The following is a 22,660-nucleotide window of genomic DNA, read 5'->3' as shown; positions in this document are numbered from 1 at the left end:
GAGGATCAAGAATGAATTCAAGGTCATCCTCAGCTGCATAGAGTTCTAGGCCACAGACCCTGTCTCTAAACAAAATTTTAAAAATTACTTCTTTGTAGAACTGTTTCCATCACTACATGTGCAACATGACACCCACACTGGTGTGGGAAGCTACTGATGGCATGAATGAATGGACTGATGCTTGTGGAACTTACCGGTAGGAGTGGTTACCAGTTTAGTTGTCATAATTGCACCATTACTGCTAACCACCATAATTGGGGAATTGCTACTGGTGGGTAGAGTTGCAGTCACTGGTTTGGGTAAGATTTTACTTGGTTGAACCTGCTGTGTGATGATTTTAACACCTTTGAAAGAAAAAAGATAAATCTCAGTACAAATAGTTTTTAAGAAATGTCACTTAGCCCAATAGGGCAACAGTCACACACATTTACTGAGTCTTAACCTAGAAATGCCTTTTTAATACTGATGAAACTCTAAGTTTTCATTATTCAAATTCCTCCTTTCTAAATTGTACCAATTTAAGAATGCAGCTATATTTCATTAACAGATTTCTTAAAGAAAACTAAATCTAAATTTTTATCTATGGTGGTGTGCATACAAGCTTTCAAACCAGTTAGCAAAAGCAAATAATCTGTTCCATGTAAGTACTTGAAAAGAAAGGACTAGCATAAGACGTCAAAAGCAGTCACACAGTCCTTCCAGATTCTCAGCAACAAAGACTTTTCATGACTCTGTGAGCTGACATACACTGGTAAAACTTAATAGGCCAAGAACAGTTTTTGTTTGATTTCTTAAATGGCTGTCTCATTTTTCATTGTTTTGTATTGAGGTAGGGTCTCATTATGTAGCTAAGACTGGCCTGGAACTAAAGATTCTACTGCCTATGCCTCCTGAATGCTGGAATTACAGATGTGTGCCACCATCCCAGCTTTAAAAAACCTTTCTAGTTTTTGTCTATTGTTGGTATAGTTGAACCTAGGGATTCATTCATGCTAGGCAAGTGTTCTACCACTAAGCTATATCCCAGAGTCCTTAAGTAGTTTTCTATATAAAAATATTTTAATAACTCACTTTATCACATACAGAATGCCAAAAGGCCACATGAGTATTGCACCTATATAAAACATTCATGTGAAAAGAACACAAAGGCAATATACAAGAAATATAATAAAAATTGTTAAGGAAGTTATGTTAGGACTTTAAAAACTATTTTATTACAATGCTGTGATGTTTATATTGACCTTGCAAACATCTTAAATTAACTATACTTTTTAAACAGTCGTAACTAAAGCAGAAAAATTTAGTGCCATTTCCCCACTCTGAGCTTTAAATAAAATACATAAAAGAAAACATTTTCATGGAGAAAATTAAGAATCTTATTTTTTGGTGTGGCATGATGGTTACCTCAACTATCAATTTGACAGAATTTAGAATCACCATGGAAACAAACCTCTGGGCATGTCTGGAGGGATTTTCTAGATTAGGTTAAGAAGGGAAGGTCTACATGCTCTATGGGCTCTGACCCTGGACTGAATGAAAGGGAACAGGAATTGAGTAGAAGCATTGCCTACTCTGTTCCCTCACTGAAAACTCAAAACTACCAGCTGCCTCAAGCTCCCCAGCCACTATTATTTCCCTACATGATGTTCTAACTTCAAGTTCAAGTAAGCCCTTCCTTTCCCAATGGCTTTTGTTATAGCAACAAGAAAGTAACTAATACAGGTGGTGATTTAAGCTGAGACATAAAGGAAAGAAATAGACGCATCTACATATTTAGTAGCTTTAAATAATTCTAAGCTTCTATAAACTAAGAAAGAAATTAAAAGCATGGTAATTTGGGTATAATTACTTAAATAACTTTTATGACTATTTTTTATCTACAAATTAAGAATTAATTAGTATATACCTCATAGGGCTATTAAGGATTAAATAAAAAATTTAAAGTATCTAATACATGTCAGGAATTCCATAAGTATTATAAAAAATAGTTCTGAATATAATAAACCATAAACAGTGAGGTTATACAAAGAAAAATCACTTCTAGTATTTTTTACTAATGAACCATAATCTGCATAATTCCTATGCAGAAAAAAGCTTCAGGAAATAACAATCACAAAAAAAAAAAAAATCACAAGAGACAATTCTACTCAGTCCTAGGCAAATCAAGTGATAATCTAGAGCAAGTAAATAGCATTAAGAAAACATTATTTCTCAAAACTGACCATGAAAAGGAGAGCAAATCAAATAAACACACTTCCAAACAACCCCTCAGCAGGTGGCAGGCCCAGAGTGTTGTCCTGAAAAGGACTGTCATCTCAATGTTCCTAAAACATCCTGGAGAGCCACAACTGGTGTGACGGCATGAGGAAATCTCCAAAACCACACAGCAGAACTAATTAAGGTTTTAAAGCATGCATCATTAAAAGGCTCTAGGCACTGCAGGATGGCTCCATGGGTAAAGAACAGCACCGACATCATGCCTAGTTACTTGAGTTCTATCCCAGGGACTCACATGGTGGAAAAAGGAATCCACATGCACACTATGGAACACACACATGCACAAACATACTCTCACACAGTACATGTCCACATGCACACATACATGTCCACACAAAATACAAATAAAATGCAATAAAAGAGAACCCTTTGGAAAGGGGTTTTATAGTAAATAGTGAACAAAGTAACATACACCCAACTGAACCTCTAAAAACTAAAATCAAGTTTTGTGATATCTGAACCAAAACCATTTCTTTCCCTCTTTCAGTTCAGTAAAGTGGTGATTCCACTCCAGACTGCTACAGTCATGGAGTTGAAGGACTCTTCTGCACAGCATCTAGCCAGAGCACATTCTTTGCAGGAAAATGGGACTTCAGTTTATCCTTCTCATAGTTACTTAGTGCATCTGAAATACACAGAATCCACAGAATCCAACTAGAAAACAATACCAAAAGGACCACCAAAAAAAAAAAAAAATTCTCCAAACATAATGGAAATAAAATAGCAGAATCCTAAATACATTGTCAACGAGGAAGTCCCAGAACAAAAATTATAGGGAAAATGACAACATATCAAAGTACATATGATGCTGACAAAATAGTAGAACTAAGGAATTATCAAAGCATAGTTATAGGTGTAGCACTAAATGCTAAACGCATAGAAAAGAGAAAAGGTCTTTAATCAACATTCTAGTTCTCAAGAAGCTAGAAAAGCAAACAAAGAAAACAGAAAAAAATGAGACTAAAACTGCAAAATGATCTGGGACTCTGAACTCAGTTCCTCAGATTACCTGCTGGGTTGTTATATACTTGTGTTATTTTGTAGTGTCTTTGTCTAGTTTGGTTATCAAGGTGCTAGTGGCCTCAAAGTGAGTTTCAAGTGTTCTGTTTTCTAGAAGAGATTATGGATAGTTGGTATTAATTTCTTAAATATTTAGTTTACTTCTCTAATAAATCAGCTGGGCCTGGATAAATAAAACAAAACTCTAATAATAATGATAACAACAACAACAACGATTTAAAAACTTGGTAAAATAGAAAGCCTGACAAAGAGCTCATTAGTATAGACTCTGTAGGCATTTAAAGGATAATAAGGAACTGATGATAACTAACCATTCTGACAACTTAGAAATGAATAACTTAAAAACTATAAATACCAAAGCTCAACGAAGATGAAATAGCTAATCCAGTTTTCCAACCATTAAAAAGTAAGTTCATAATTTGCATGCTCACAAATAGAGATCCCCAGGGCCAGCTGATTCTCTGGAGAAGTTAGCTAAGATTTTAAGGAATTAATACCAATCTTCTCTCAACTCTTCTAGAAAGCAGAACACGTCAAACTCATTCTGAGGCCACTAGTATCTTGATCTAACCAAACTACACAAAGACACTACAAAATAAGAAAAGTATACGTCAACTCAGCAGATAAACTGAGGAACTCAGTTCAGAGTCCCAGATCCACATAAACGCCAGGCAGAATGGTGTCCTGCCTGGATCCCAGTGTTCTAGAGGTGAGAGGTGGAGACGAAGGATCCCCAAGGAAGCCCTGGCAAGCAGTGAGTTCAAATGAAAATCCCTGCCTTGGTCTACAAGGTGAAGAGTGATTATGGACACCAGCAGCAACTCTGGCCTCCATGTGCACTTGTACACATGTGCAGAAACCTTCACACGTCTACACATACTCACCGTGAACATGCATAGACACACCCACCCTACACATACATTAAAAAACTCTCTTATACAAAGATAAAAACCAAAACCATTGTTGTATAAAAAATAATTATATACCATGACCACGTGGGGCTTATTTCATAGATGTAATTGGTTCAACAGAAAATCAACCCATGTGATTCAGCATATCAGCAGCTAAATATGAAAAAGGTATTAGGTCACATCACATGAACATAAAAGAACATCTGACAGAACCTAACACAAAGTTATAATGAAAAGCCCCAGGAAAATAGAAATGTTCCATTTTAACTCAAAATGCACATACAGAAATCCTGTAACAGTCTGAACATTAAACACTGAAAAACCCAATGCCTTCTACCCCAAACCAGGATCGAGGCAAGAATGGCTGTTCAATTCCCTCTTACTTATATATTCTAGCTAGTGAAATAAAACAGATTGGGGGAGTGGGGAGAGGAAGGCAGTTGGGGAGGAATACTGATTGGAACGGAAGAAAAACCATGTCCTTATTTACAGATGGCATAATGAAATACATCCTACATACACAGGAATCCCAAGAAATCTATGTAGATACTCCCAGAAATAATAAAGTTCAGCAAGCTAGAAGAATACACGTTTAGCAACATGTTTACACATGTTGCCAACAATAAATATGTGAAATGAAAATTAAAACCACAACACTATTAAGAGTCACTTTAAGAAAATCACTTAGGGCTATAGCTTAAAAAACATTTACAGACATTTCCTACTGGAAACCATAAGAAACTGAAGAAAGAAATAAAAAGATGTAAATAAACAGGAAGACACACTCTGCTCACGACCTGCAGGACCAGGACTGAGGATACCCAGCGGAGCTCACACATACTTTCTAGTTACCTGACTCTTGTTTGATCTGGATGGTAGGTTTGATACCAGGTGGCAATGGTGACTGCTGAGGCTGCTGCTGCTGCTGAGACACTGAAGAAGGCTGGGCCCCTGGCTGCTGAGTCTGCTGTTGCACTTGCTGTAACTGCTGCTTAGGAGACTGCTGATGCTGTTTGGGAAACTGTGCAAGAATCTGGGTAGGGCCACTCACTAAGCTTTTGGGAGAAGGAAGTCTTGTGGATGCCACTTTGATTGCTGATGTGGTTACACCTACAGAAAAGTAAAGAGGATTTAGGAAAGGGGAGGGTGGGCAGCTCAAAGAAAGGAGGATTTGAACCATTCCATCAGCGTACGGTCTTAGAAATACAAAAGATCAAATGAAAAGTCAACTGTTGTAAAAAAAAATTCTATAAAGTAGACTAATTACAGTGCTTCCTCTTGTTATAGTCTTGCTTCATTAACAAGCTTCTAACTTTTCTTTAACCAGCATGCCATTTCCACTGCTGTCTAAGTCTATTAAGTCTATTGGTCGCTAGTCCAATCTCTCTCTTCCTTCTAACAAACCCGGGGTTGTTTCCCCCTTGAGAATCCACATTCCTGGGCATTGGTATATACTTCTGTGGAGGCTGGTCCCTAAGCCAGCTTTAGAGGGCAATTCTTAATTGATCTAAGCTTGTCATGGCATGTCACTACTTTTTCTGGGAATAAAGCTAATTATAGCCAACATGCTATGAGAGGAATCTTTGCCTAGAGAACACCTAGATAAGCTTTTCTCTTATTTAGGGATGTTCTCTTCTTCCTCTGGATACTTTCATAGCTGGCTATGATACCTACAATGTACTCATTTAACCAACAATAAAGTTACTCAAGAAGGGAAAAAATTCCTTGGTGGTCCAATGATTTGCCTAACTTAACTGAAGCCTTCTGTCATATGGATTTCTGAAAAAAGTGAACTTTTCTTATAGTTAAACCAGTCAGTCATTTAATGCTTATTTATGTGACATCACTTACTTAATTGCTCATCACAATTTTCAAATAAATTTAAATCAAGTCAGATTCTAGAACAATTAATTTACTGTACATTTGGATGCCCAAAAGAATACAGGCAATACCACTAAATAAAACATATTTTCCAAAGTCCATCTTTGAAAAAAATTTAGGGATGAAGCTACCCTGATAATTTTGACTAAATATGTGCTATGGTTCACATCAGAGCCCATGTGTTGAAATTCAATCCCCAATGTAATGTCTTAAAAAGCTAGAAACTTTTTCTGACTTAATGACTGTGGTTTAAAGTAGAGTCTTTAGAAGATCATTAAAACTAAGCAAGACAATCAGGGAGGCGACCCATGATCGAGTATCAGTGGTTTTTTAAGCAGAAAAGAACTCAGAGAAAACATACATATATGCTCCTTATCTCTTGCCATGTGACAGCTATGCACTGTCTTGAAAATCTGAAAATGAGAAAGTCTCACCATATACAAGTTTTTGATGTTAGATTTTCAAACCATAAGCCAAAATAAATCATTTTCCATTATAAACTTACCCAGGATGAAATACTTCAGTATACCAAATAAAAAATGGACTGATTACAATATAAAAATGCTAAAAGTTATAACATGAAACTTAGAGAAAGAAGGAAACCCAAAATACCTTTTTATGTAAAAAAGAATAAATTTGGGCAAAGAGATGGTAAAATGTTTGCTGTATAAACTTGACAATCTGAGTGTGATCCTCCAAACCCACACAAAGAGGTGGGAAATGAGGACTAACCCTACAAAGTCTTCTTCTGACCACCGCACACCTCATGACACATGTACACCTGCATGCACACACAATAAGAAAAATAAAGTGTAAGTAAAGAAAGATAATACATAAAAGTAAGAGTACTGGTCGTATTTTATATGCTTAAGAAGGTAAAAAAGGAGGACGGGATCAAGAATAATACAACACACTAAACAGTTTCAAAGTTTTAAAAGATCTTAGCTATTCCTGACTATTGCAATGGGTGAGTGGATAAAAAGGACTACTGCCATGACTAAGGACCTGAGTTCAATTCCTAGGACCCACATGGTAGGAGGAGAGAACCATCTCCCACACGTTATCCTCTGACGCTCACGTGTGCGATGAATGTGCATGCCCATACAAATAAACACAAAGCCACATTTACACACAATATGAATAATATTTTTAAAAAGGAAATAAATTATTTCCCCATAATGTTCTGTTTTATTTTATATTATTTTATAAACAAATACAACAAGGACTTAATATTAGCCAGGCATTAGTGAAGTAAGATAAAGTGTGCACACAGACAAGTCCCAGAAGCTCCCCTTTCCCACTGAAAACTTGCTCTAGTGCTGGCGAGGCCTAGTAAAAGTCAAACAGATATTAATCTAGAATACTAAAACTAGGAAATAATCTATGTAATAATACTGAGTAATAAACAGGATTAAACAATGAAAATAGCTAAGAAGGGTAGAGAAAGTAGGAGAAAGTCAATGATGTAAAGCTCTAAAACTGTATTAAATGGAGCAGGAACTTTCTATTGCAGACAGACCACTGGTGTGGGCGAAAGGCTCAGTATGTTCAACAGGAAGGGCATTATAACATGGCTGGGGGCAACTGGTGGACTTGCTTTATTTCTTTACTGTTTTCTCAAACTCCTAAATCCACTGTTTTCTGGTTTTAAAATCCAAAAAAGAAAAACCAACCCTGCTTAGATGTCAGACGTGGACCATCATCAAACTCAGGAGAGGGAAAACTGACAAGGACAGAATCTCACGGAATAAGAGTGGAGAACACAGAGATTTCTTCAAAGCTGGTCAAGGAAAACTACAGTCAGCAGAAGACTGTCACACTATCGTGAAAGGAATACATGAAGTCCATGGAAAATATGAAAAAAGGATAAAGTGAAAGAAAAAATTTTCTTACTAAATAAATAGTAGCAGCAGAATAAAACTGCAATCTAAGTAATTTGCAGTGCCCCATTCTTTGGTAAATGAAAGGCAAAAGGACAGACACTAGAGACATCCAAAAAGTTACTTACAGCTTCCAATTTTGACTGAAAGACTCGAAAGAACCAAATAAGAAACTGTCACCTAAAAATAAACTAATTTATTATAAAAATAAGTTAAACTAATAAACACAAAACACACCAACTCACACCTCTGATACCAGCACCAGATTTAATACCAAATTACAAATTCTCCTTTCCAAACATTAAAGTGCACAACAACACGTACAATATGCTAACTTTTATTGAAGGAAAAGCTTAAATATGTATGTATTTGCTTCCACATTTACCAATGGAAGAACTTAGAAAGTAATGGGGGTTGGGGAAGAGGAGGACAAGACAAGGTGTGGGAGTTACAGAAAAAAAAAAAACTGCTAACACTTCACATCCTCAAGCTAAGAGAAGTCATCACTGACCGAACAGCAGAGATCCTCAACCCCAAGACAGAAAGATAGACAGTCTCAGTCTCTCTCTCTCTCTCTCTCTCTCTCTGTCTCTCTCTCTCTCTCTCTCTCTCTCTCTCTCTCTCTCTCTCTCTCTCTCTCTCTCTCTCTCTCTCTCTCTCTCTCTCTCTCTCTCTCATTCCACCTCCCACCCCTCAAAGTCACTCTTTCAGTTGTCTTCAAAATTCCCCCACACAAGGACAGAATTAGCTGGTAGCTTACCACTTACCTTGTGCTACTGTAGACATGACCACGGATGGTGTGGAAGATACCACTGCTGTTACTGCAACTGTACTAGAAATAGGTGATGACGTAGAACTGCTGTTGCCATTGCTGCTACTGGTGACCAGAGAGGCCTGGGATGCAGTTATAACGACAGGTGGCTTCTGAGTCGTGGAGGCAATGACTGATGTTGGTACAAGCTTAGTGACTGCTGCATAGTTATGGGATTTGGAGAGAATGTTGGGCACAAAGGTAGAACTTGGTGATGTGGTCACTATAATAACCTAAGGAAGGAAAGGTAAGTTATTTTCATGTGCCTACTCTATACTACCAGTGCATTTAAGTTCATATACAACTCAAAACTAAGCTCTGCAATATGACAGTAACAATTCAACAGAGAAAATATACAATTAACGAAAAGTTTATGAACTTTCCTTTACCAGCAAGTATCTAAAACCATCAATTTCCAGCAAGTATTTTAAGAAGTGGTGCTCAATGCTGTGTATGACGTAGCTCTGCAAGCATCCCTACACACCATACACCATTTGGGGGATAATCCACCTCACATGAGAAAGTCATCTGGACATCTGTCCACTTGTAAATACTTACTGAGCATCTGCTCTGTGCCAGGCATAGTTCTAGATGCTGAAGATAGAAGAATTAACAAAACTTACTTGCACAGAGTTTGCATTTTAGTGCAGATAGAGCAATAAAAATACACAACACGCAGAAACAAATGGAAGAGACAATAAACCAGAGTAAAGATAAAAAGGATGATGATAGTGTTTTGTTTTGTTTTGTTTTTTAAGATAAAGTACTCAGTGAAGATATTTGAATAGAAACCAGAATGAAGTCAGGGTACAAACTATGTGTGCTGTTAACACCTAGAAGGGCACTCAGTGGCAGGGAGAGTAGGAAACAAAAGTCAAAAGGCAAAAGCAACCTTGTTATACTCAAGAAGCTTTAAAGGTCTAAACCCAACTACTGAGATGTAAAGTCCTGATACTTTGTGTCCTTTCATATGATGTGATATAAGTGGCACCACTTCTCTGTGACCTTCTTCCATGAAACACATTAACCCTAATCTAAAACATCAAGCAAATTCTAGGAATGGGGTATCTTACTAAAACACCTGACCTGTCAAAGTTATAAAAAAAAAAAAAAAACAGGAAAATCTGAGAAATTTTCACACTGAAAAATGTTTAAGGAGCTAGGACAGGAAACTAGAATGTGACATCCTAGGTGAGAATCCTGAAACTGAAAGGACAGTAAGTAAACACCAAGGAAATCCAGGGAAAGAGGTGTAAAGTATGTAACTTTTATAAATTTTCTTTAAATTTAAAGTATCTATCTGCTAGACTGAAACTACAGCAGGGCAAAGACACAGATAAATTAAGATACAGATAAATTAAGTTCTCAGAAGCCAGCAGAAATGTAATGGCTGATGTGTTTGTAGGAGCTGTTAGTTACACCTTGTAGGTGAACTGGGAGGATGTGCTCCTGGTCTGGTACAGAGAATAGATATAAAAAACAGAAGTCACGGTTTAGGCAGTAAGGCTGAGAAACTGTAGTTAGCTTTGTGCATTTTACAGAAAATAGCACTAAATAAAAGACCCCTGGCCACCATTACCCAATATCCTGAAAAAAATAAGAAAGGACAGAAAGCCTAGAGTAAAGAGGGTCAAAAGCAGAAGCTGGATCAAATATGAAAGCCAAGTGAGAGGAAATGAATCTCATATTGAGAATAATAAGAAGCCATGGGAAGACTTTAGCACAGCAACAAGATGTGATATCTATTTTAAAAGATCATTCTAATTGCCATGAAGTGACAGGCAAGAGTGGAAACTATTATAGCAAGCCAGAAAAGAAGTGACAGCAGTTTCTTAGGCTGGCATGTTAGCAAAACTAAAGAGAAGTAATCAGATTCTAATTATTCTGACAAGCAGAGAATCTAAAACTGGATGAATGATAACTGTAGGATTCCTAGAACAGAACAAGAAGAGCCCCTGGAACTGATATGTAAGTGGTTATTTAATTGTCCTAAATCCCATGACACAAGAATAATTAGCCCCATGTCAAGTACAGAACACAAATATTACTTATGCTTTGGGAGTATGCATCGCAGTTTTGTTTAGGGGTAATACTTTAGGGGCAGTGCTGTAATGATACCCAGTTCTTTCACTAAAATTATTTGTGCCTACCTAGGACAGAACAAATTGGTTTGAAAAAAAATTCAAAGAAGTTAAGGAAGAAATTCTTTTTCATTTTACACTGGCCCTAAAGAAAGTCTGAAGTTAAATCAGTCAAAAATTTTCTGAGTGAGTTTATACTCTGTATCTACATCAAGAAAATTTGAACTATACTATTTCTACATAATCTCAATGTAACAAAGAATTGAAGACATTACTACTTGCCCATTACTTTAAGAAGTCTGTTGTTTTAACAATCAACACATGCCTTGACATCTGTAGAAAGTTGGTCAGTATAATCACAACCAGGCTGGATTGGCTAACAATACGCAATAGTATTGAAAACAACAAGAAACTATTATACAAACTGAGAAGTGGACCAATATAATAATAGGGTCATAAGTTTCAGAGTCAAACGGGCTTGGACTTAGACCATCTTGCCTCCACCATTTTCAAATGTCAGGCCCCTGGACATGTTAAAATCTTGAGGCTCCAATTTATGTTTTCTATAAAATAGGGATAATAATTGTGACCTTACAAAATCATTACAAGGATTAGACGGCATAATCATGTGAAGCATCTACTAGGCACATGGCAGGTGGTCAATACCTGACAGCTAACAAATGGTACTTACTAGCAGCCTACTATTCCTATTTACTGTTGGATGGAAAAGAGTAAAGCATTACAGATCACTTCTATACTGAAAAGATATTCAATAAACTGTGTGTTTCATTAGAAACATTTTCTTTCCTTCCTAACTCTGTTATCACTAAGTGTACAAAGAAATTTGTGGCTACCAACCCAAACTAATTAGTGTACTAAAGGCAACTGCGTTTGACTTTTGTCAATCCTGAATCAATAGTCACAGCTTTCCAGAGGCCCAATGCTGATGACTGCAGCACAAGAGGATTCACTGGGCTTGGCAGGAAAGTAAGCCATAGTTAATAAGCAGTGTTGGGCACAGAAGGGAAAGAGGGGTGTGCACAGTTCAAATATTTGAAATTCCGGAATGAGACTATAGAGGCAGGGGTCTAATATAAAGAAAAGAATAAATCTAAGGTCTTTCAGACCACATTCTAGATTACAGATACAAATGATAAAACACAGTTTGAGATTTCAAAACACAAATGATTTTCTGATCTGTAAAGGGGGTTTCCCAACTAGAGATCCATCCTGGAGAAATTGCTTATACTTTAAAGTTGTTTTAAACAAAACAAGAGAGAAGATAAAAAGGTTTTGAAGCCAAGTGAACCACAGTGTTTATTCAGGCCATAATTCAAATTACTGACCTTCTAGCATTCACAAAAACTCCTTAAGAGTGCTGGGACTTGCACCCTAAGGACAAAATGAAAAATATCAATCAAGCACATGAAAGCATAAAGCTATATTCTGTTGTTCTGCTTGAATGAGTGCCGTACCAGTGTTGTTTTAAATGAGACATATTGACATAAGTGGGAAATGTATCTACACTAAAAATAGCACACCTACTTACAAGTGAATATTGTTTACAAAATCAGAAACAATTACACTTAATGTAAAGTCACTTTACCTACAATAATTAACTACTAAGTTGACTTAAGTACAAATTGTGAGAAATCCAAGGTAAATGCAATTATGACAATGGCCTTGGATAAAAATATTTTTTAATATTTCTACCCAGCAAACAAACAACAAAACATGGAAAATGTATTTATTAGTCCTAACCATAACCTAGTTGTCCAAAAATTTTTTAAAACTAGATGGCAGAGAAAAAAATGAAGTAAGAGAAGACAGTTTTACCACTCGAACACAGTAGATGCCCAGTAATTATTTTTGGAATAATGAGTCCTTTTTTTTCCTCTTAAATATTTATTTTTTAAAACACAAATAAACCTAAATTTCTGAATCTGAAAATTTATGGTAAGCACTGTATATAACTTTGGAAACAAATGTGCCCTCTTAAAAGCATGAATCTGACAGCTTCAAATATTTGTTCTCACCTCAAAATCCTGAAGGTAAAAAACAAGAGTCAGTAAGGAAAAAAAAGAAAAGAAAACAAACCCAAAACCATTCAGATTTCACTTACAAGGAACCCTATATGTTACAAACAGTTTTATGGAAGTCTACCAAAGAAAATTAGAAAGTTAATGATGTTAGGTGATACTTATTAAACATTGTACAGACTATAATCATTTTCAGTGAATAATCTCATCTAATTCTGGTAACTCTTAAGAAGTACTATTATTACTTTTGTCTTAAAAGGAAATAGATGATTAGCAGACAATTATCAGAGGGTCAGTGACACAGTTCTAAGGGAAAGTGTTTGTTTAACATGACCAGATAGTTACTGGAGCTAGATCTACTTATGTGTGTGTTGATTTGTTCAATTATTAATTAGTTAATTAATTAATTCAACAAATATTCATTAGCATCTAGTACATGCCACGGCCTTGTTCTAATAATGATAAAACAGAGACCAAAGAAAGCTACCCTCAGCTTACCCTCTATGGGAGAAACAGAAAATAAACTTGCAATTTATAACATCAACTACTTATAAACATAATGAATAAAACAAAACACACAGTAGAAACAAAAGAATATGGATGTCAATGTTAACATTTTAGTTACAGTTTTCCTATGTTGTTTCTTGAATACTAAAATCATTTTTAAGTAAACGAAAGAGAAGAAAAAAGAAATAGTCATAAGATCCAGCAATGAAAGCAGTTAAAACTATTATAGTAAGATTTAACAACCTGAAGCATAGTTATAGAATAGTAAATTGGTGTCAAGGCCAGCTCAGAAAGCTAAACTAAGAGTTAAGGATGATACAGCTCAGTAGTACAGCACTTTTCCAGTATATACAAAGTCCTGAGTTCAATCCGCAGCATCACTCACACACCAAAACCAAACCAAACCAAAACCTAAAAACTTTCTACCAAAAAAGGGAATAATTCAAAAATGCTTACTTGAAATCAAGTAAAAATGCAAACACAATGCTTAATGAACTCTGAAATCAACAAAAGCAGTTAATTTCGAGTGGATTCACATATTTGGAACAGTTCATTATTATCAGCAAATTAGTAAAGAGCTGGCATTTTCTAAGTGGATGCTCATGTCATATCGTATACACTCAACTGCACTTAACTCTTGCTGCAGACACCACTCTTGTCCCTAAGATGAGAAGACTTAGAAGCACTTATTATCTCAGGTATCACAGGACCCTTCCACAACTGACTGTAAAACACTGGCAGGAAGGTTTATAATACTCAAAGCAGAAAACAGAAAAATTCTTGCCTGATGAATCTGACCAGTTCAGGAAAACTCAAGGACAAGTGGCAGAGGGACAGGGCAGTGAATGTGCCAGTTTCATATGTAAGCTGACTGACAGACACTTAAGGAAAGTCTGAAAAGAAAAACTAACAGGTAAGATAAAGATCGTGAGAAAAGGAAGACAGGCCAAAAGACTTATAAATATAATCATATAGAAGAATACAATCATTCTATCAAAAATCAGGATGTTATTTTTAAAAAGAAAAATAAGGATCATCTACAGAAGAAGAAAGAATTATTAGAAATGTAAAATATGATGGTTGCCAAGTATTCTAATATATGCCTGTGATCCTTAGCACTCGGGCATTCAAGGTCAGTCAGGACTACATAGTAAGTTCCAGGCCAGACTGAACTAAATAGTGCAATCCTTCCTTCAAGAAAATAAAGCATGTCAGCAAAAATGAACAATTCCATGCAAGTAATAAAGGATACTGATCAAGGATACAGAAAACGATACACATTTAACCATGTTAGGCTCTCTTCCAGCCTTACATATATTATTTATAATACCCAAAGATTAGAGAAACACTGGGTTGCTCCCCCTACCCCCTACTATTTCACAGAGAAAACCTGAGTATAGAGTTTAGTTTCCTTACAGTCAAAAAGCTGGCGGCAACCTAGAATTCAAATTAAAAAAAAAATTTAGTTCCAAAATCCACATCCCAATCCATTATGGTACAGGAAGAGGAGGGGAAAGAGAAAACAGAAATGAAAAAGTACAGGAAAATTAAAGGATCAATTTAGCAAGTTTCAAATTCCCAAGTGATCCACAAAAGAAATGCAGATGGTCGGTCAGAGAGGTAAGCAAGAACTTCTGAGAACTGTAGTACAGGATAAAAAGCTCTGAAGACAGAACCTGAAGGTCATGACACCTTTGCTGTTTCAGTCCTCTAAATGGTTTCCAAAACAAAACCAGAAGCTAAAAAGAGAATGGCACTGAGTATCTCAAAAATAATCCTAAAAGCTAGAAAGTGAAGAATGTCTTCAAAACTCACAGGAAAAAATTTCCTTTGTCCACACAGGGTTTCAAAAAAACAATACAGCCACCCTTACATAGGGAGCTACTAAAGGACACTCTCTAGCAAAAGAAACTAATAAAAAGGGAAGAGCACAAAGATGCTAAAAAGGAAATCCCAGAAACAGAGGTATAAAATTAGCCTCAGATCATCAGAATCCAGACTAGTGAAAAGACTGCGGACTGCAAGAACATGAAATTGACAGCATACTAATAACTTGAGGTCAAAATGAATGCATGAGACCATACAAAAAAAAAAAAGGAAGGTTTTAATAATTATTCATTTACCCATACCCCCTTTTTTCTCTTAAAACACAATTCCACTGGCAAAGCAAAAATGTGACACATATAGAAAGGCCACATATAGAAAGACTTTAAAAGTTCTCTAGTTTGTTTCAAAATGACATTACAATTATCAAATACAACGTAAGTCCAGAAGCAGATCTGCTAGCTGTCATCTTGAGCAAATCATTTGGCACCTTAGCCTCATTTTAAAAAGTAAATAATAATATCTATCCCAATATTTTACAGGCAAAATTATACAAGAGATGTGAGCAGTCCCAGCATAACAGCAAGTACACAGTAAGTACTCAGGACACACCTGTCAATCCCACATCATGCTATGACAAAGACAGAATGGCTGCGACGCCCTCCACCACCTACCTTCTGTGTTGTTGTGTTTGTTGTCTGTGTTGATGGTTTGGTGAAAGTTATTTTCACAGGTGACATGTGGGGTGGCAAGGAGTTGGCAATGCTCTGCATAATGTTGCTCATCTTGGGACTTCCACTCACGGGAACAGTGATCGTCTTTGAGACCGGAACAACAGCCTTTGGAACTTCCTTCAGGACAACGGGGGAGGAGCTAGAAGAGTTTGTTCGCCTGCGTTTTCTGGGTTTTTCATCCTCATCTGAGCAGCTAACACCTGAAAGACAGCAACAGTATTCCTACTTACACAAAACTAGCATTGCCTCTTCTACTTTCTTTTTTTAAATGCCTGTGTCATCCTTGGCTTCTCCCTTTCTTTTATGCCCAATCTGTCACTAAGTCCTGATAATTTTCCCTCAGAAAGGTTGTCTCTCTGAATACCCACCCTTTTCTTAAACTACTACTCTATTTGGAGCTCCTTGTCTCCTGCCTGTATTTTATCAATAACCTCTTAGAAGATGGTCCTGCATCTATCTCTGTCTATTCTACACTCCTACTACAGCAAGCCCAGAAATTCGCTAAGTCTGTATTTTCCTATCCTCCCAAAATCCTTACCACACCAAAACTCAAGGACTCCTATCTTTCCAGGCACACAATTCTATCACCCTAACCCTGTGCCCCTCTAAAATCTTGACAGGCTAAATTTCTCACCATTTTCCAAAGATACTTCAGCACCCTCTTATCTGAGTCTATATATCCTAATTTTCTTTGAAGAACATCACCATCCTCAAAGGACCTCTTCTTCATCCTGCAAGCCACTTCTCAGTGAAGCCTTCCCTTCCTTGCTGAAAAGCTAATCCACCTCTCCTCTGAGCATTGTACATAAAGCACTTTGTACATCCTATTCTGTACCACTTACCACATGACAATGTAGCTGTCTACACATCTACCATATTAACATGCTTTTTACATAAAAATGACTAAGTCTTAACTGTTTTGTCTCCCGAGTATGGTGACTTGAACAAAGTTGGTGAATGAATAATAAAACTAACATTGTCTTTGAGTATAAACTGATATAGTTCTCATTATTTGAAAGTACTTTAGTTTGTGAAATAGTTCTTCATATCTGAGATTCACTAAGAGCACTTTTAAAAATGATTGTAAAAAACAGGTCTTGAGTGTCATTTCTAAAGACTACTTTGGTTAAATCTACAGAAACCTGAGATACACTTAACAGTCCATATGGCTCTTAACATTTTTGTAGCCTAAAACCTCATTTCTTTTGTAGATTTTACAAAATTCACATGATAAATATACACAGCAACGTAGATAGGAAATTTCTACAGAGCATATATAAAAAAATTACATAGTTTGACTCATGGAATTGGTAATAAAATATAAGTCTTTACAGCTTCAACTGTTAGACTCTATGAACTGGTAGTGACCTAAAAACCTGTCTAAAAAAGGAAAATGGCACCTTTAAAAATCTACATGAAAATCTCTTATTACTATATTAAGACCAATTAAGATCAAATACTAATGATTAAAAGCATAGCAAATGAAAATAAAATATAAAACAATTTTTAAAATAAAATTAAGAGACTATAACGTAAGAAAAACTGGACATCACAGAGTTTTATAGAGTCAAGTACAATAGCAACACCAGTAAGCCTAGCACTTGGGAGGCTGAAGCAGAAGGATCACAAATCTGAGGCCAGAGTTGGCTTATACAGATTCTGTCTCAAAAACAAGCAAGCAAACAAACAAACTGAAGACTACTGTATAGAGCAGAATAGAATCAGAAGTTTAAAACTGCAAATAAAAAACTTTTGAAGATTGTATCAAGTAGAAATATAAAAGGTAGCCTCTAGAACGAGTCACTGCACATAGTAAGAGCTGGGTGAGATGTGTAATTCAAGAAAAGATTGAAAAGATTAGAATTCTGGGAAAACATCAAATAAGCACAAGCCTTCAGTACCTATTCATATCTGTGTTCCGAAGGAATCAAAGGTGTGAATGCCTAAAGGACAGCACTGTTCAAAGGCAAATTTCCCACACAGAGCAAAAATGAATACCCAGTCATATATACAGATGAGAAGTCTTTAGACCCTTCAAAAACTAACCACTGAAAACAGCTTGTGGCCCGATGATTTATTCCAGAAAAGCAGATCTACTCAGAGCTTGGACTGCAGCATTTGGTCAAGAGAGTCCTGGTAACACTGAGACATCACTTACTTTTGACATATACAGTACTTCCACTTGGCAAGACAACTACACTGGAGGCAGGACTGGCAGGTCTTGGAGACTTAACCGTTGCTATGCTGCCACTTGGAACAGGGGTAGAGGTTGGGGTAGACGTGGTACTTGTGTAGGAATAGCAAACCACTACTGAAGGAATGATAAAAAAAAAAGTCTGCTGTTAACTTTCACCACAACTGTCCAGACATACAGAAAAATTACTTTTATTGCAGGCCAACTTTTATCATTTTCATATGATCAGAGACTAATGCTAGTACAAAGTACTACACTCAAAGTTAAAGGCAATTTTGAAAATCATCACTTAATGGTCTTTCCCAAGTATTTACAGGCTTATAGACAGGTAATGGCAAATGAAGAAGGATGGAGGTACAAGGCAGTCAAGTTTAAAACTTTATTGAGAAAAAAGAAAATAATTTCTCATAATGGCAAGAACTGGACACCAGGCACAAACTTGCAGTATTTTTTTAATACCAACAGCAACACCAATGATAGGAGAATCTAATATCTCCCTAATCACAGAAATTTCCAAAATGTTTACAGAAGAAGAACCAAGCTAGTTTATTTAAATAAACTAATTCAAAATCTGTCATTTGCCAGTCAAGTGGTACAACAATAACTAAAACAATGGTTTCAAATTTCAAACTCCTTATCATTCAATGAAAGAACACAACTTAGGAACACCACGAATAGCCTGGAGTTAATTACGCCAATTTACCACACTAAATTGTTCCACTGTCACCGATTCTCATACTATACCCTGTTTTAAAGATAAGGAATCAACAGTTTACAGATGCTCAGACATGCTGAAGGTCACAAGGCTAGGAAATGACAAACTTAGATCCAACACTGATTTCAACTTTCTTCCCATTCTACCAGCTAGCAAGAAGAAAAGGTAAAAGCAGGGAGAGAAGAAATACAACTGCCAACAACAAAGAACACAGGAATCCAGTAGAGGCTAAGTGTGCACAGATAACTGCTTCCCTGAAAAAAATATAGCTTCCTCTGGCATAAAGCCAAGCCTAAACAAGAGTGAAAAGTGTCTCACTCTACTCAAAGCCCACTACTAGACAAGACAAAGCAATTTCTCAAAATCATCTAACAAATGTACTGTTTTTTGATCCAGGCATACTCTTGAATTTAGTATCCCCCTCGGTAAGACAACTCAAAGGTTGTTTACTAGATTAAGTACTAGATTAGGTAACAGTAAGAAAGTGTTAATTGACTGGGCCAGAGAGGCTAAGTGTATCATTGATTAAGGAAAAAAACAGGTTTATTTTCTGGAGCTGTCAGTTCAACATCTTTTACCTTGTTTATTCTCTAATGCCACTCACTAAGTCCTTCCAGTCACCTCTAACAAGAGACAAGAGGCATGGTAGCTCATGACTGTAATTTCAGGAGAAGGAAGGCTGAGATGGAAGGACTACCTCAACTTTGAGTCTAGCCTGGGATACAGTATTTGGTTTGGTCCCCAAAACAAAGCAAAACAAACAAAATAAAACAAAAGATACACTGATGTGAGAAATTCAGCCTGACAAAGCTTTTTGCAATTCTGTAATTAACATAATTTCCCTTTGAAATAAAGATTTTTTTGGATACTGAAAGCCTTGAAATTTCTAGTTTGAGAATCAAAGACACACCAATCTCATAATTTTTAAGCACTTACTCTAAATAGATGAAAAGTCCTGAGAGGAATCATCTCTAACAACAGTGTTCCTACTCACCTTCTTTGCTTGCTGTCTCTGCAGGAACGGGAAGGGATGCATTGTGCTGGACAGCTGCATTGGCCACAGCATTAGCTGTTACAGTGAAGGCGGTCTGGGGAACCAGCCTGGGCATCAGTGGTACCAATCTGCGTCCTTCAATGGACCACTCTGAAGAACTATTAGGTCCAGACATACTAAACAAAAGAAAAAATGCTGCTACAAGGGTTCACAGTTACTAAAAAATGAGTCAGACAAACACAGCTTTTTAAATGATCAAAAGTACCCTGAATTCTGGAGAGGCTTCTTTTTTAAGCAAGCAAGATCAAACTTAGGAACATTTAAAATCAAGGAATGCCACACACTGAGGTTCTTACACACTTTATTCTATAGTCTGAATCCTATAATGAAGATACTTTTTTTCTATGCTTTGAAAATAAAAACTGATACTGATTTATGAAATTGGGTTTCATGAATGCAAACAACTATTTCTACTAACTTTTAAAACTTAATTTTGTAATTATTTCAAGAAACTAAAAGCATTGAGAGTGGTAAGCATCAGATTTTCCTTTACAATTAAAGATGGAGTTCAATGAATCTTTGGAATATTTCCTAACTGCCCGCATGGCCAGAGATTCTAAAGGCTTTCAAATATGGAAAACTGAGGCAGTAAACGAGAGGAGTGAGTAAGATGGAAAACAGCTGTACACAACAGCAGCTGTCACTGATAATAGTCACTGTATTTTTACATTATTACCCTTCCTAGTTCTTTTTCTTAAGAGCAGATCTGAGGATTCTAAAAGAAATCTACCACTATTTTACTTTATTTGTCTGGTGTAGCCTGCACCCTAAAAGGCACTTGTAGCAACTGATCCCTCTCTAAGACATTATTAAATAGTCTCTCTTCCTGAGACTTCTTGAGAACATTTTGTTTCAGAAATCAGACCAGAGGTTAAAACACCAAAAGACAGCTGCCATATCTCTCACTTGGCTTCATGAAATATCCTAATGTTTAGTGTCAAGATTTAAAATTAATCTAAAAACAACTGATTTTCTTCACTAAATTAGAAATAGAAGTTTGTGAAACCACAGATTCTATAGTCCAGTCTAGAGCTTTAGACTTTATATCCAGTGGCTCTGCAGATTCAGATCCCAAATCCTTTGTCAGTGTCCTTCCGTGACGGTGTTAAAATCAGCTGTGGGCATGTTACATGTCAGGCTCTGCTCTGCATCTCTTACTGCGCTAACTCAGTTCTCTCAACAATCCTATGACACTGATTGCATTAGCATCTCCATATTCTAGAATGAGAAACCGAATCACACAGAAGTAACCTGCCTAAGGCCAAACAACTAATAAATGTTTCCTTCAACAAATATGTATCATACTTCTGTAATTATTTGTCATATCATAAACATAAAGAATGAAAGTTTACTGGTGGGTTTTATGGGCAGGTTTACTTTATACCAATTGAGAATTATTGCCTAATTACTACCAATTTTTCCTGAAGAGAATTACAACTTAAAAAGGATTTAAAACAGGCATGATAGCACAGGCCTTTAGCCTTTAATCTCAGCAGCCCTTGGCAGAAGCAAGCAATCTTGTAAATCTTGGTGAGTTCAAGGTCACCCTGGTTTACCAAGCCAGCCAAGGCTATATAGTGAAACCCTGTCTCAAAACACCAATATAGAACATTGTCCCAAAAAAGAAAGAAGGAAGAAAACGGATTCAAGTTGAAGAATCCAGTTGTGTTACTATAAAAATATATACAAATTCTTTTGTAACTTAAAGCAAGTCCTACATAAGACAAGGAAAGGTGGACTTCCTGAGGTACCAGTAACCTCACAAATATGTTATATAAGCTCCATCTTAATACTAGTTCAGAAACAAAGACTAGTACAAATAAGATAAAGACAGAAAAGCATTATTACTAGCTGTTAAATGAGAACTTTCCCAAAGCCACCATTTTCTTGTTATACTCCTATCCTGATACCATCTTATTAGACTATCACTGACAAACTTGCTTGGTATGAGTTTATCACACAAATAAAGTGACTTCTACACTTACCTGGTATATTGTTTAAATGGTGGCAGATATTATAAAGTTAAAAATATGAAGCACATGGACATATGCTACTGAAAAGATGAAGCTTGCAGTGCAAAAAGGCACAACTGCAACTTTTAAGAAGAACTATGTCTTCCAAATGTCCACTCATGCAAGCATGCTTGAATATTAAGTGAATGAGAAATGAAGTATCATGTTAGAATTAGGTCAAAAGTTCCTATTTGCTTTAGTGGTAAGGTTGTAAATATCTGTTAGCTGAACAAATCAACTAAGTGAATGTAGAAATTAAGTATTGTACCTAAGGGTTTCACGGGTCCCCTCAGTTTGCACACTTGGCTGCCTCTCTAGTCATCCAAGGACCACAAGGAAGGTGCAGACCCTGCTTTGTTCCCTGCTCTGAGAAAGCCACATACTAATAAGCTACAATGGGCGGCAGTTAAGAAAAGCTGCATCCTCACACAGCAGCACAGCATTCTGGGAATGTCTGACAGTAAGCAGAAGTGCAAAGATCTGATATTCCAGACTATCATTTCAGTCTAATTGTAGAGACAATGAGGACTGTGCTAAGCAAAACACGTGAAGCATTAATATTATCATAACTAAGAACTCAAGTTACAGTAACAAAGGACAAGCATCTTCCCAATCAAGCCTTGGAACAGAAGGCTTTAGCAAAGTTCTCTTGGGTCCAGGTCCCTTACTCCTTTTGTTCCCCCTCTTTCTTGCTCCATGCTCTCCCAGCTTTCTCACCAC

General features: G+C 36.5%; 1 protein-coding gene across 13 annotated transcripts in view; it reads right to left on the bottom strand.

Annotated features, from left to right (window-relative positions):
• Nucleotides 1-22,660, bottom strand: part of Emsy (EMSY transcriptional repressor, BRCA2 interacting) — a 71,217-nt gene that overhangs the window by 35,733 nt on the left and 12,824 nt on the right. For 8 of the 13 annotated variants that reach the window (XM_028770621.1, XM_028770624.1, XM_028770623.1 and 5 more), the window contains 6 exons: nucleotides 19,869-20,044; nucleotides 18,124-18,276; nucleotides 15,906-16,165; nucleotides 8,737-9,013; nucleotides 5,061-5,318; nucleotides 195-344 (listed from right to left, as the gene is read on the bottom strand). In XM_028770621.1, coding sequence (XP_028626454.1) covers nucleotides 195-344; nucleotides 5,061-5,318; nucleotides 8,737-9,013; nucleotides 15,906-16,165; nucleotides 18,124-18,276; nucleotides 19,869-20,044 — 1,274 coding nt within the window. The remainder of the gene's footprint in view (nucleotides 1-194; nucleotides 345-5,060; nucleotides 5,319-8,736; nucleotides 9,014-15,905; nucleotides 16,166-18,123; nucleotides 18,277-19,868; nucleotides 20,045-22,660) is intronic. The other 5 variants (XM_028770625.1, XM_028770622.1, XM_028770630.1 and 2 more) reach the window with 3 other exon arrangements.

Source organism: Grammomys surdaster, unplaced genomic scaffold, assembly GCF_004785775.1.
Source record: "Grammomys surdaster isolate TR1022 unplaced genomic scaffold, NIH_TR_1.0 203, whole genome shotgun sequence".
Lineage (NCBI taxonomy): Eukaryota > Metazoa > Chordata > Mammalia > Rodentia > Muridae > Grammomys > Grammomys surdaster.
Note: the sequence above shows the minus strand (reverse complement) of the source record. Positions and strands in the feature narration are given on the sequence as shown.